Source organism: Hyaena hyaena, unplaced genomic scaffold (genome assembly GCF_003009895.1).
Source record: "Hyaena hyaena isolate Hyena2069 unplaced genomic scaffold, ASM300989v1 scaffold_371, whole genome shotgun sequence".
Classification (NCBI taxonomy): domain Eukaryota; kingdom Metazoa; phylum Chordata; class Mammalia; order Carnivora; family Hyaenidae; genus Hyaena; species Hyaena hyaena.
The window spans coordinates 1,262,220-1,275,756 of record NW_024081003.1 but is presented as its reverse complement, the minus strand read 5'-3'; the positions used below and the strand labels follow the sequence as shown (position 1 = coordinate 1,275,756).

The 13,537-nt window shown below is 38.3% G+C and overlaps 1 protein-coding gene and 1 long non-coding RNA gene across 4 annotated transcripts in view; one reads left to right on the top strand and one right to left on the bottom strand.

The window, feature by feature from the left end:
- The window catches only part of LOC120244138, a 54,068-nt gene extending 52,736 nt beyond the window's left edge, over positions 1-1,332 (top strand). The window contains exon 3 of the long non-coding RNA XR_005531474.1: positions 1,258-1,332. This is a non-coding gene — a long non-coding RNA (uncharacterized LOC120244138). The remainder of the gene's footprint in view (positions 1-1,257) is intronic.
- The window catches only part of ANK3 (ankyrin 3), a 341,189-nt gene that overhangs the window by 162,771 nt on the left and 164,881 nt on the right, over positions 1-13,537 (bottom strand). For all 3 annotated transcript variants that reach the window (XM_039250506.1, XM_039250504.1, XM_039250503.1), the window contains exons 9-11: positions 9,659-9,757; positions 3,524-3,721; positions 1,396-1,494 (exon numbers count right to left, since the gene is read on the bottom strand). In XM_039250506.1, the coding sequence (XP_039106437.1) occupies positions 1,396-1,494; positions 3,524-3,721; positions 9,659-9,757 (396 nt within the window). The remainder of the gene's footprint in view (positions 1-1,395; positions 1,495-3,523; positions 3,722-9,658; positions 9,758-13,537) is intronic.

Sequence of the window (13,537 nt, the reverse complement as noted above, 5' to 3'; positions counted from 1 at the left end):
TTGCCTTTTAAAGCTCTGAGGGGTACAATGCCAGCAGAGGACCCTTCTCAGTGGCTGACATCTCTGGATATTTAATCAAACACCAGTCAAAAATATTTTATTTCAGAGCCCACTCAGATCTTTAAAAATGGTTGCCATATACTGAGAATAAGCTTTTAAGATAATAGGTGACTACCATAAATACATGAGAGTGATACAAGAGCAAATCAGTATTAATATTTTTAACATTTAATAACGTTAAATTTGTAAGTGTTACAAATCAAGGCAAATATTTGAAGATAAGAAACTGAGGCAAAGCAACAGTCACTAGACTAGATCTCAAATTTTATATCTGTGTCAAATACTATAGTCTTTATTGATGCATTCAGCAGACCTTTATTGAATGGCCTATATTGTATTGCCTACATCTACAGACCCGTCAGGCTCAGACCTGCCCTGATGGAGCCTGCACTTTCTGGGGAGGGGGAGTGGCTAGGTCATAAACGAAGCAGCTGGATAAGTGCTTTAATGGAAACAGGCATAGGAAGAGGTGGTCCGAGGAGGACCTCCTAAAGGAGACCAGGCGGTGAAGGACTTCCTGATGAGTGGCTCCTGATTTGTCCTGAAGAGTGTGCAGGATTAGCCGAGCTAGCAAACTGGGGGTGACACATGGAGTCCCGGAAAATGCCGTGGCTGGAATCTATGGAGACCAGAGTGTTGGGGGTGGAGCAGGTTGGGGAGTCTGGGGCAGGAGACGCCAGGCCCAGGCGTGCTCAGCACTGATCCTGGTGGAACGTTTTTCCGAGTTCTATGTCAGTTTTACAAAACAAACCTAGAGTCGTCCTTTACTAACTTCAGCAACTCTGTGTTTCCTTAATTTTGAGAGTTTAGAGAGAGTAATGCTCAGTTTACAAACACTCTCAGGTGGTGTTATATAGGGTTTCTCAACCTTGGCACTTCTGACATTTTAAGCCAGATAATTCTTTGTTGTAGAAGGCTTGCCTGCACATTGTGAAATATTTAGTAGCATCTGGCCTCTAGCCACTAGATACCAGAAGCACCATCTACTTGCCACAACTAAAAATACCTCCAGACATTTTCAGATGCCCTCTGGGGGGCAAAATCGCCCCCATCTGAGAAGCACCGCATTACAGGATTTCAAGTAAACTATGCTTTCAGCAATGGAGACACTCATCCCTGAGCATGAAGCATGTGTTCTGAATGATGTGTTTACACTCCTTCCCCCTTATACCTGTCTTCTCTCCTCTGAACTTGCAGCCCCTTGGGTGAAGGCTTCAGGAAGAAGTGGCAACCACATACACAGCAAAACTAGCTGTTGAGGATGGCTCTGGGACCTCAGCTGTGAAGGCTATCCCCTCATGATCCAGGGAACCCTAGAAATCCCACTCTGCTCACCTCGGTTACAGCTTGGATGGATGCACCATGTTTCAGAAGGAGTTCCATGACTTTAATCCGATTCTTCTTGCAGGCAATATGGAGAGGGGTAAAGCCATTCTGAAAGGGACAATGACACAGAAGTACATTACTGCTTTCCATTGAAATACAATTCCATTGTGTGTGGTAAAATGTGTTTGCAAAATGATGTTCTGTAAAGATTTGGAAGTGAGCAGAAACAATGAGGGGTTAAACAGAATGTAGATTCTTTTCTGAAAGTGTAAGTAGTCTAGCTACTCCTAGAAATCTGAAGAAGCCTGCTGATCATGAACAGGAAGTGAATTTTTATCATGGTCTCCTGATAGCTAAGGCAAAATAGTCATGTATTTTTAAAGATTATTTTATTTGGAATTTTCTCTTCTAAATAATATGTCCGTCCCTCCTCCTTCCCATTTCAAATACAGACTAAAAACAGCTGGGCCCAAACATTTGTCCTCACAGCCAAAACTTTGCCAATACCATTCAGGCTTCAACTATAAGACCAGTTCTAGAATGTTTTCATCCCAGGGGTGCCTGGGTGGCTCATTTGGATAAGCATCTGATTTTGGCTCAGGTCATGATCTAACAGCCCGTGAGTTCAAGCCCCTTGTCAGACTCTGTGCTGACAGCTCAGAGCCTGGAGCCTTCTTTGGACTCTGTGTCTCCCTCTCTCTCTGCACCCCCCACCCCCGCCATGCTCTATCTCTCTCTGTCTCTCAAAAATAAATAAATGTTAAAAAATTGTTTAGAATGTTTTCATCCCTGCCATTTTAAAACATAGTAGGTACTTAGTCCAAGGAAGCAGGAAGTGAAACAAACCAACATTATTCGGATCATTTGGTTTAATATTTAATCTAATAAAGGAACCTGCTTTTTAACAGATTACTCTACCAATTTGCCTGATAATTGAGACCATGGAGCATTTTTCAGTCACCATAGAGAAGTATAAAATAGCAGGGTCCACCATGAAAGCTTAGGTCAAAGTCACTATGGGTGCTTCCATAGCCATTGTGAGACCATTTTCCTGACCAGAGTCCATCCCAGGATGACTGGCTACAACCTCCACATGTTGTGAAATCTTCAGAGTCAGAGGAAAATGAGAGTGAATGCCTACACCCTGTTTTAAGGTTTTTTTTTTTTTCTTGTATGGAAAAATGAGTCATGATTGCTAATTTCTTTTCCTCCCTTCTCAGAATGCAAAGATATGTTTGACATACTAGGCAGATCAACAGCTCTTCAAATGCTGTTGTGGTGAAAGCTTTCAGAGTGACAATGACAGTGGAGCTGCTGGGGTCTAGATTGCTCCTCAGTCCTCATCTTTCCTGCCCACTAGTTCTGAGCCCACAGAGGTGCTGTGGATCCATTCAGACAGGGAAACAGCACCAGTTGGAAAGGAGCAGTGACCCTTCCCAAATCAGTTGATCAGATGACAGCCTTTACTTCAAAACTGTTAGTAAACTCACATGTTTTCTCTAACATTTGGTGACTGATTTTTTCCAAAACATGGGTACTTATTCTGAACTAAATTTAAACAGTTTACCAAATTGGGATTATTTATTTTTTTCAAAGACAACAAATACCATCTTGTTAAGAAAATCAAACTATAGTACAGCTAAGAGTTAAAATAACAGATCATTTTAGGAGTTAAGACTATAAATCAGACCCAAATTTTCATTTTTATCAGTAGGAAAAGGAGATGCCCAGCAATATGCTAACTTACATGGTAAACATAACACAAAATTTTAGCTCACAAATTCCTAGACCTCTGATGCTTAAGATAAAGTTTTTTGACCATTTTACTTCATGTTTAGATCTCAGAAAAAAATATTAATTCACATAATTATAATTTTACCTTCAGTAAGATAAGTGTGACCATCTCAGTCTTTTTAAATACATAGTTTTTGGATCTTGTTTATGTAAGAGATTCACCGGTATGACCATAAAGAGGTTAGTGATTTAGCCCCATCAGCCTTGTTCATGTCAGAAATAAGTTGTTTCTTTAAAGGGAATTTGAAAAATTGATAGGAAGTATACTTTATTTAACCAGACCTTCCATTTTTAACTCCTCACAGTAATCCCTTCACATGGACCTGCTGACTGAGCTACTCACCAGGGCTTTGGCATTGGGATTAGCTTTCTTGTCCAAGAGAACCTTGGCGACTTTGTAATGGCCACAGTGGGCAGCCACATGCAGGGCAGTCAGGTAGTCATTGGTGACATCATCCACGGGCACGTTATGCTGGAGGAGAAGCTGGACACAGTTTAAGTGATCCCCTTGTGTGGCCATGTGCAATGGAGACAATCCATTCTGAAACACATAAGAAAATCAATTGTTTTACCTTTTAAATGAAAATGTGCCAAACACGAAATACAGTACAACTATGAAAAGATGAAAACATTGTTTCTCACACAGAAATACCTTCTCCTTTTTTTCTTTAAAGATTTTTTTTATTATTATTTTTAAGCAATCTCCACACCCATGGGGCTCAAACTCACAACCCCAGATCAAGAGTGACTCTAGTGACTGAGACAACCAGGCACCCCTACCTTCTGTTTTTATAAGTTTTTTTTGTGTGTTAAGTTTTTATTTAAATTCCAATTAGTTAAAATTTAGAGTAATATTACTTTCAGGTGTTAAAAAATTTTTTTTTAATTAAAGAAATTTTTTTTATTTCATTTTCAGTAAACTCTACACCACACATGGGACTCAAACTCATACCCAAAATCAAGAGTAGCATGCTCTACCAACTGAGCCAGCCAGGTGCCCTCTCTTTAAAAGGTTTTGGTGATTGTTTTGAACAGCAGCTACTTGTAAAACTAGTCCACCCACTTCTTTTATCAGTTGAAAACACATTTGCAAGATAATTTCTTTTCTGATTTAAAAATAGCATGAATTGGGGCGCCTGGGTGGCTTAGTCGGTTAAGCATCAGACTTTCGCTTAGGTCATGATCTCGCGGTTCGTGGGTTCGAGCCCNCTCTCTCTCTGAGCCTCCCCTGCTCACGCTGTCTCTCTCTCTCTCTCTCTCTCCTAGAAATAAATAAAATATTAAAAAAATTTATAAAAAAAATAGCATGATTTGCCCTAAGGCCCATTATTTATCATATTCCCAATGAAGTGGAATTCTCTTTTTTCTGAAGATTTTATTTTTAAGCAATCTACACCCAATGTGGGGCTCAAACCTACAACCCTGATGGGGCGCCTGGGTGGCTCAGTAGGTTGAGTGTCCAACTTTGGCTCAGGTCATGATCTCACAGTTCGTGGTTTCGAGCCCTGCATCGGGCTCTGTGCTGACAGCTCAGAGCCTGGAGCCTACTTCAGATTCTGTGTCCCCCTCCTCTCTCTGCCCCACTCCCTCTCATGCTCTGTCTCTCTCTGTATCTCAAAAATTAATAAACATTAAGAAAATTTTAAAGAAAAACAAAACCTACAACCCTGAGATCAAGAGTTGCACGTTCCACCAGCTTGTTGGCCCCCCGAATTCTTAATATTTAAGAGTGAAAAGGACTTTTTTTTTTTTTTAAAAAAAGCAAAAGTAGATTGGTATTCATGAGACTGGTTTTTATTTTGTCCTTACAAGTTACTAACCCTTGATATTGATATTATACTGATTTGATTAACAAAAGAGATCCGACTAAACACATTTCATCTCACATCAGTGTAGAAAGGAAATTTTCCCTCTGCTATCAGTCTGGTGCCCCCATGTGTCTATGAAGAGGAAAGGTAAGGCAGTGACTCATTAGCTAACGCTTGCCTCAGTTTAAATCAGCTGGGTTCAATGACACAGTTCATCACATGTGGTAGGAAAGTCCAAAATTCTTTAAAGAGTTAAGAGAAGAAATGAATAGACTCAAAGGTAAATAAAGCCTTTAAAAAAAGGCTAGAGTGACATTTAGCATCCAGTACATGTTTCCCAGTGAAGGCAAAAGCAAGGTGTTAAGAGGTGAGTCTTTTCAAGAATGGTTCCTTTAAATGTGGAGACAAAGTTGAGGAAACTTGGAAATTTCTAGAGAATCCAATTATCAAGAGAAGCTCTATTAATCCCTACAATATAGTTTAACATATCTGGTAGGGGGTAGGATATGACCACAAATTCATTTTCCAAAATTTTGTCATCAAGTTATTTCCCTTAATTTATCTATAAATGATATAAAATGGGAGATCAAGATAGGAAGAAAAGGTGCCTCTAGGCACTCTCATGGTATCATTCACTCACTGTCAAGTATTTCAACGATTTGTGTTCCTTGAAAGCAAGAGGTTCATGGGTTATAATTTTCCCATATTGCCCCACAGAAAGCCATGAGTATATAGAAAGAGCTCAACACATATTTATGTGAAGACTTCATGCAGGGTCAATCAGAATATTTCTCCCTAAAAACTCCACTCCAGGAGCACCTGGGTGGTTCAGTCTGTTAAGCATATGTCTTTTGCTCAGGTCATGATCTCACAGTTTGTGAGTTTGGGCTCTGCATTGGGCTCTGTGCTGACAGCTCAGAGCCTGGAGCCTGGTTCTGATCTTGTGTCTCCCTCTCTCTCTGCCCCTCCCCCGCTCTCTCGTGTGCACTCTCTCCCTCTCAAAAATAAATAGACATTAAAAAAATTCCACTCCAACATTTTGTATCAAAGTAGACACTAATGTGCAACAAAGGATGGGGACATTTCTCATTTGAGATACTAGCACCCACCAGCGTATGCAGACATGCATTCCTGTACTTCCTGCCAAGACATTCCTTTGCTTTATGTTTTGATACAGTCATAGCACAAATGGTGAAGTAAACAAAGAAACAAAATCTTAGAAAACAAATGACTTAGTGGCCGGTAGAAATGGGAGGCAGTGTCAACAAAAGAAGGAAATTCTCTAATGACACACAAAATAATAAATGAGTAGGTAACGCCATTGGAGAAGGACAAGAAAGTGAAGATCACCTGCCCTAGGGAGAGAGGTCTTATTGTATACTGCACCCTCATAAAGCTGAAAGCATATATCCAGTGTGATGGGTTTTATTAGCTCAGAAAGATGAAAGCCTTGAGGAATTAGACAAATGATCTTAAAGTCAGCACTGCATTCATTCCCCTAATGTTCATTCTGGAAAGGTTTATTGGAAGTCTATGATATGTCAGGGGCTGGTTTAGGTGCTTGGGGGTACTACACTGAATGATGCAAAGTCCTTGCTTTCATTTTACTGAGGAGAGAGAGAGCAGTCAAGAAAGTAAACTAACAAGAAGGCCTCTCTGAGAAGAAAACATGTGAATTGAAAAATGTGTGGAGACTGCTGAGATCTGGGACAAGCTGACGGAACACAATCTGCAGGCACAGGAAATGAGGACAAACTTGGTGTATTCTAGGAAGCGAAAGGAGGAGCAGAATGAGAGATAAGGCAGAGAGATAGTCAGATTCTGGTAAGGAATTTATTAGTGCAGGGGGACACTTTTGAATGAACATGGTAGATATGATGTTTATCTACCCTTTTCCAAACTTCAAAGTAATTTAAAAGATAAATTCCACAAGGGCACATGCATGTGTGTTCACATGCACACCCATACACACCCCTGATACACACACAGAAAAGGAAATAAAAACAGTTGTGAGATGTCTATAAATTTTAGAATTTGAAAAGAGGGCTTAGTGTGTTAACTCATCCAGCAGAAGAGAGAAGGCTGAATGCTATTGTCTGTGGTGGGGTATAAGCAGTAATGTGCTGGTATATGTTTAAGAACAGCTCTTTGAAAAAGAGAAACCCCAATATGTGGCATTTGCCAATTCCCATGATGTAATCGATTTTAAACCATCAGCATCATGTCAGTGAATACAGAATTGGAAAAAGGTGAACGCAATAGGCTCGATGATCTGGCTCCAACATACCACTGGGTAAAATAAAGAAAACTGATTTATCTTTCAAAATTCCCAAAGGCAGAGGATATGGAAACACAGGACACCTCGTAAGATAAAGATGAGGTGTGGAGCCAAAACCAGGATTGGTTCGCCAGTGTATGGAACTGTCAGGTTTCCAGGCCCTTCTGATCCAGCAGAGCCAGATAACTGCCCCATGTCCCTTATAGGAAATCAGGAATTTAGTCTCTCAAGAAATTGAAGCAGAGAGATTCTGGATGCAAGAGCCCACGCAGAGCAGAGGGGTGTGGTGAAGGTCTGGACTGAGATCAGGTGCTCACAGAAAAAGGAAGGACAGTATGGGTGTCAAGAGTATAGTCTCTTGAGTTAGACTGCCTGGGTTCAAATCCTTGTTCTGCTACAAGCCATCTTGAGAAAGTCACCTCTTTGGATCTCAGTTTCCTCATCTATAAAAAGGGCATAATAGTAATACTAGTGCCTCATTGTAAGGATTATATGGACTGATATATATATATATCATATATATATATATATAAAGTGCTTAGAGCCTGCTATGTAGGAACCACCATGTAAATATTTGTTCTCATTATAATGATTGAAGTATGCATGGAGGATCAGGAGAATATAGCCCCTTTTCCTTTTTCTTACTCTGAATGTGTTCACACAGGCAAACTGCAAAAGATTGGAGGATTCATCTCTCAAAAAAAACCTGGTCTTCCCAGAAAAAAAGGCAACTGATTGTGACATCAGGGGACCCTTCCAGCCCATCACCACCTGATAGGCCTGATAGGCCTGAGTAGGGTCCTGCCTACACTCGCATAGAGCTTCCACTCAAATGTTAGTGCCTGACACTTATGGTCAGGAACAGACATTTGTGGGAAACCCCCAACATGAAACGAAGGGCCAAAGCCAATAAAAAGAAAAGAGAAAATATGAGGAATTGGGGGCAGAAGAGAGGCAGAAAAGAAATGAAAGGAAAGTTATCTTGAGTGTTCTCATAAAGGTAATAGAATATGCTGCATCCATAAAACAAGAACTAGATACTTTAAGAAAAGATGCTACCAGAGTATAAGAAAATGTTCTTGCACATTAGAAGCATAGAAGAAAAACTCAAGGAAATTTCCTGGAAAGAAAGAAAAGATAATGAGATGAACAAAAGGAAGAAAAGATGAGACAGCAATTTTATTTTTAACTACACCTTATTGCTTTGATAAAGTGAAAATTAATTTTTAAGAGAACAAGGAAATCAATCAGAGAGTTTTTAGGTAGGAGGTTGACATGATTCAGTTGACAGTTTATCTGGCCAATCTGACTGAAAAATGGGAACAGGACTGGAAAGGATTGAGGAAGGAAATGTGGGACCAGTGAGGAAGCTATTACATGGCTCAGTTACGAGCCATGAGGTGGCTCTGAAGACAGCAGTAGAGGTGGAAAAAGATACAGACTAGGCGAAAGGAAAAAGAACAAACAGAATGGCTTAGATGAGAAGCACTCAAAAGGCCAAGGTGTCATTGCATACGATGAAACATTGTGGCTGTTTAATTCTGTTGGGTAATACCTCCCAGGGCTCACATTTCAAATGAATGACGGAATTATTCAGACCACCTCAACCATGATACATCTTCACAAGGGTTGTTGAGGAAACACCAGAGTGCAAACAGGAGTAATATGTGTTTTTGCTGTTTTGATGATATTTAGAAATTAAGGCTCTTTATATAGCTTAATACAGCTTTCAGAAATCACTGATTTGATTAATATAAATAGTAGGGACTCAAGTAGTTCGTATGTACCAAAATTTATTTACAAACATTCTTGTTTTTCAAATAGCGTCAAAAGGTTTTATCATAAAAATCCAGAAGACATTTTGCAAAACATTATTTGCTGGGCAGTCATGATGCATTCCTTTTGGATATGTCAACTTCCCCAAAGTCCCAAGCAAGATGCAATCTTTCCAAAGTTTATAGCCTTTATCAGTTAAATAACATCCTCTTTAATAATCTGTAAACTCTCAAGAAATAAACTAAGGGGCTGGAGAAAGAGAGCCAGCACCCAGGCTTTAGAGACTAAAGATCTTGTGTTTTCTTTCCCCAATAAGCAATCGTTGCTGAACTATGAAAATATAGGATAAAATCAAGCAGTCAGTGTTCTCAAAACAAAGCATAAACAAATGCGAAACATACACAAATTACTTTGTGGTAGAGTGCATTCCAGCAAAAGGCTTCTTAAACCCAAAATTATTTTGAAGTTCTCCAAAGATTTGGTGAACAAGGCTATCCTAATTACTAAATGAGGATGATGTCCTTTGTCTACATGATTCAAAAGGCTACATTAGAGAAGCAGTAAAGGGATGTAAAGGTACATATAGTCAGTGTCCAAAAACTTGGGAAGAAATTACCTTGGTTTTTGAAAGAATGGGGGCAGCTCGATCAAGCAGCATTTCCACCACTTGCTCATGGCCACTCCTTGCTCCACAGTGCAGGGGTGTCAGACCGTCCTGTTGAACAAAGGGAACATCTTCAGTTAGATTCGATGGGAAAGTCTGTAAATGCAGCGTATCTCTTCAGGATCCAGTGCATCATCCAATATGCTGTGGACCTGTGACCTTCAAACATTTATTTACATATCTCAGTTTCATATTTTTAACTAGTAAATAAATTTTTCAAAAGTTTTAAGTAGTTATAAAGTATGTAATTTCTCACATACTAGAATACTCACAGTTAAAAATAGAATGATTCCACTACTCTTCCAACATCCAATGGAATTGAAACGCCATATGTAATTTGATATCCATCATTAAAAAAACTACAACATTTTCAGATAGAAATTTGTAATAGAAATTTGACACTGGTCCTCTTCCCTCTTGCATTTCTGTTTCCATTTCATTTCCCTCACATGGTTTTATCTTAATGTAATATAATTTTGTGCTTGAATATTTTTAGTTAATTACCATACCGTATCTCTTTGCTATGAAAATATGCACATTAAATTTTGAAAAGGTTAAAGATTTCCTGAGAACATGTCTTTCAAGCATCAAATATAAATCTCCTAATTGGAGTTATAATTATTCAAACAAAATTGGTCAAAATAGTAAAAACATAATATAAACTTTTTGACTATTAAATAATATCAACAATTAATTAAAATTCCCCTCTTAATGAGATATATGTTTTCAAAACTAGTTCATGTGTCTACTAATGAATATTAGCCACTGCTGGAATGAGACAGAGTCAGCATCAACACTATCCTGTTTTTCTTTTAAAGTCAACTGTAATCTTTTTAAATTTTTATATATTTTAAAAATTCCTATATAGTTAACATACAGTGTTACATTAGTTTCAGGTGTACAATATAGTGATTTGACAATTCTGTACACTACTCAGTGTTCATCATGATAAATGTACTCTTAATTCCCGTTTTCTATTTCATCCATCCCCCCACACTCCTCCCCACTGGTAACTGTCAGTTTGTTGTCTATAGCTAACAGTCTGTTTTTTGGTTTGTCTCGTTTTCTTTTTGTTCCTTTGTTTCATTCTTTAAATTCCACTTATCAGTGAAATCATTTGGTATTTGTCTTTCTCTGACTTATTTCACTTAGCATTGTACCCTCTAGATCCTTCCATGTTGTTGCAAATGGCAAGGCTTCATTTTTTATGGCTGCCTAATATTCCATTATATATATACCACATCTTCTTTATCTATTCATCTTTTGATGGACACTTGGGATATTTCCATAATTTGGCTATTGTAAATAATGCTGCTATAAACATAGGGGTGCATATATTTTTCCAATTAGTATTTTCATACTCCTTGGGTAAATACTCAGTTGTGGAATGACTAGATGATATGGTACTTCCATTTCTAATTTTTTGAGGAACCTCTCTGTTTTTGACAATGGCTGCAGCAGTTTGCATTCCCACCAACAGTGCATGAGGGTTTCTTTTTCTCCACGTCTTCAACAATACTTGTTTCTTGTGTTTTTGATTCTAGCCATTCTGACAGGTGTGAAACGATATCTCATAATATTTTTGATTTGCATTTCCCTGATGATTAGTGATATGTTTTCATGTGTCTGTTTGCTATCTGGATGTCTTCTTTGGAAAAGTGTCTGTTCATGTCTTTAGCCCATTTTTATTCAGATTATTTGTTTTTTAGTGTTGAGGTGTATGTTTTTTATATATTTTGTATACTAACCTCTTATCAGGTATTTCATTTGCAAATATCTTCTCCCATCCCATCAGCTGTCTTTTAGCTTTGTTTTTTCCTTTTCTGTGTAGAAGGTTGTTATTTTGATGTAGTCCCAACAGTTTATTTTTGCTCTTGTTTCCCTTGCCTCAGGAAATGTACTTAGAAAAATGTTGCTATGGCTGACATCAGAGAAATTATTGCCTGTCCTCCCTTCCAGGATTTTTATGACTTCAGGTTTCACATTTATGTCCTTAATATTTTAGTTTATTTTTGTATATGGTGTAAGAAAGTGGTCCAGGTTCATTCCTTTGCCTGTAGCTGTCCAGTTTTCTCAACACCATTTGTTGAAGAGACTTTTTCCCATTGCATATTCTTGCTTCCTTTCTTGAAGATTAATTGAAAATATAATCATGGATTTATTTCTGGGCTCTCTGCTCTATTCCATTCATCTATATATCTATTTTGGTGCCAGAACCATACTGTTTTGATTACTACAACTTTGAAGGATATCTTAAGTCTGGGATTGTTTTTTTCTTTTTTAAGATTGCTTTGGCTATGGTTAGGTCTTTTGTGGTTCCATACAAATGTTAGGATTGACTGTTCTAGTTCTGTGAAAAATGCTGTGGGCATTTTGATAGGGATTGCATTAAATCTGTAGATTGCTTTGGGTAGTATGGACAGTTTAATAATATTGGTTCTTTCAGTCTAAGACCATGGAATATTTTTCCATTTGTTTGTGTTGCCGTCAATGTCTTTCACTGTGTTTTATAGTTTTCATAGTATAGATCTTTCACTATCTTGGCTAAGTTTATTGCTAGGTGATTTTATTATTTTTGTACAAATACTATCCTGATTTTTTTTTAAAGAAAGAGAGAGAGAGGTCACACAAGTGGGGAGAGGGGCAGAGGGAGAGACAGAGAATCCCAAGCAGGCTGCATGACCAGTGCAGAGCCTGATGCAGAACTTAATCCCACAACCCTGGGATCATGACCCGAGCCAAAATCAAGAGTTGGATGCTTGATCTAGTGAGCATTTTTTGTTTTTATAAATGTTGCTGCTGAGACATCTTGTCTGCACAAATAAGTAGACGGACTTTTGTTAAAGCAGTGTCAACTAATTTTTTAAACTCTGGAATTACATGCCAAAATCACCTAATAACGTTTTACCAAAGATTTTTTTCAGTGATGCATCATAAGACAACTCCATTAGGTCCTTCATTTTTGTTGGCAGCTGAAGGATTTTAATCATTCAATGAACAGAAGAATTTGGTAATCAATCTTACAGTCATATAGTTGTTAACATGACACCAATATTCTGAACTCTTCCCCTTGCTCTGCTCTGTTCCCTCCTTCTCTCCAAGTTTTGCACCCTGGGGCCAGATGTGTGAGAGTGAGTTAGGTCTTCCTTTAAGCACTAGGGGATGGCTATTATGCTACAGGCTAGGTGGGAAGGGACAATTAGCAAGGAGTTAAGGAGTGGGAAGGTATTCACTTAAAGCTATCTAAGTGGCCCCAAACTCTATGGAGAAGCTTTACACACTCCAGCTTATGTGTTGCCCAACTTGAGGATTCCTGTGGCTGACAAAACCTACCCTAAGGATAGTCACATTTTAAGATACATCAAAAAGTTATCAGTGTATTCAAATCACGTCCTAGATTGTGTGAGCAGATCTTGAAAATAACCCTTATTATCCTAGTGTATAATCAGTAAGCTACACTCCTATTCCTAACCTATTACCCACATCCCAGAATTAAAATCCCTTAAAAGTGAAATTTGAATCACAAGCTCATTTGATCATGCTGTGAGCATGTTTAAATATTCTGCCTTTTATGCTGATTTGAAACATTTGCTCTCATAAACCAAAGTAAAGCAATGTATAGACTTTCAAGTGGGAAATAGCATTTTGCTAACAAAATAGAATAAAGTAAAATCTGAGAACAGATGAAAAAACACTATGAAGTCCAAGTGTCTTCCCAATAATGTAAACACCTATAAATATCTGAAAGAGAACTAACACCTACCTTCTGCCACACACAAAAAACCATATCAGGCCCTGTCATAATATGACTGACTTTTATGAACTGAAAGG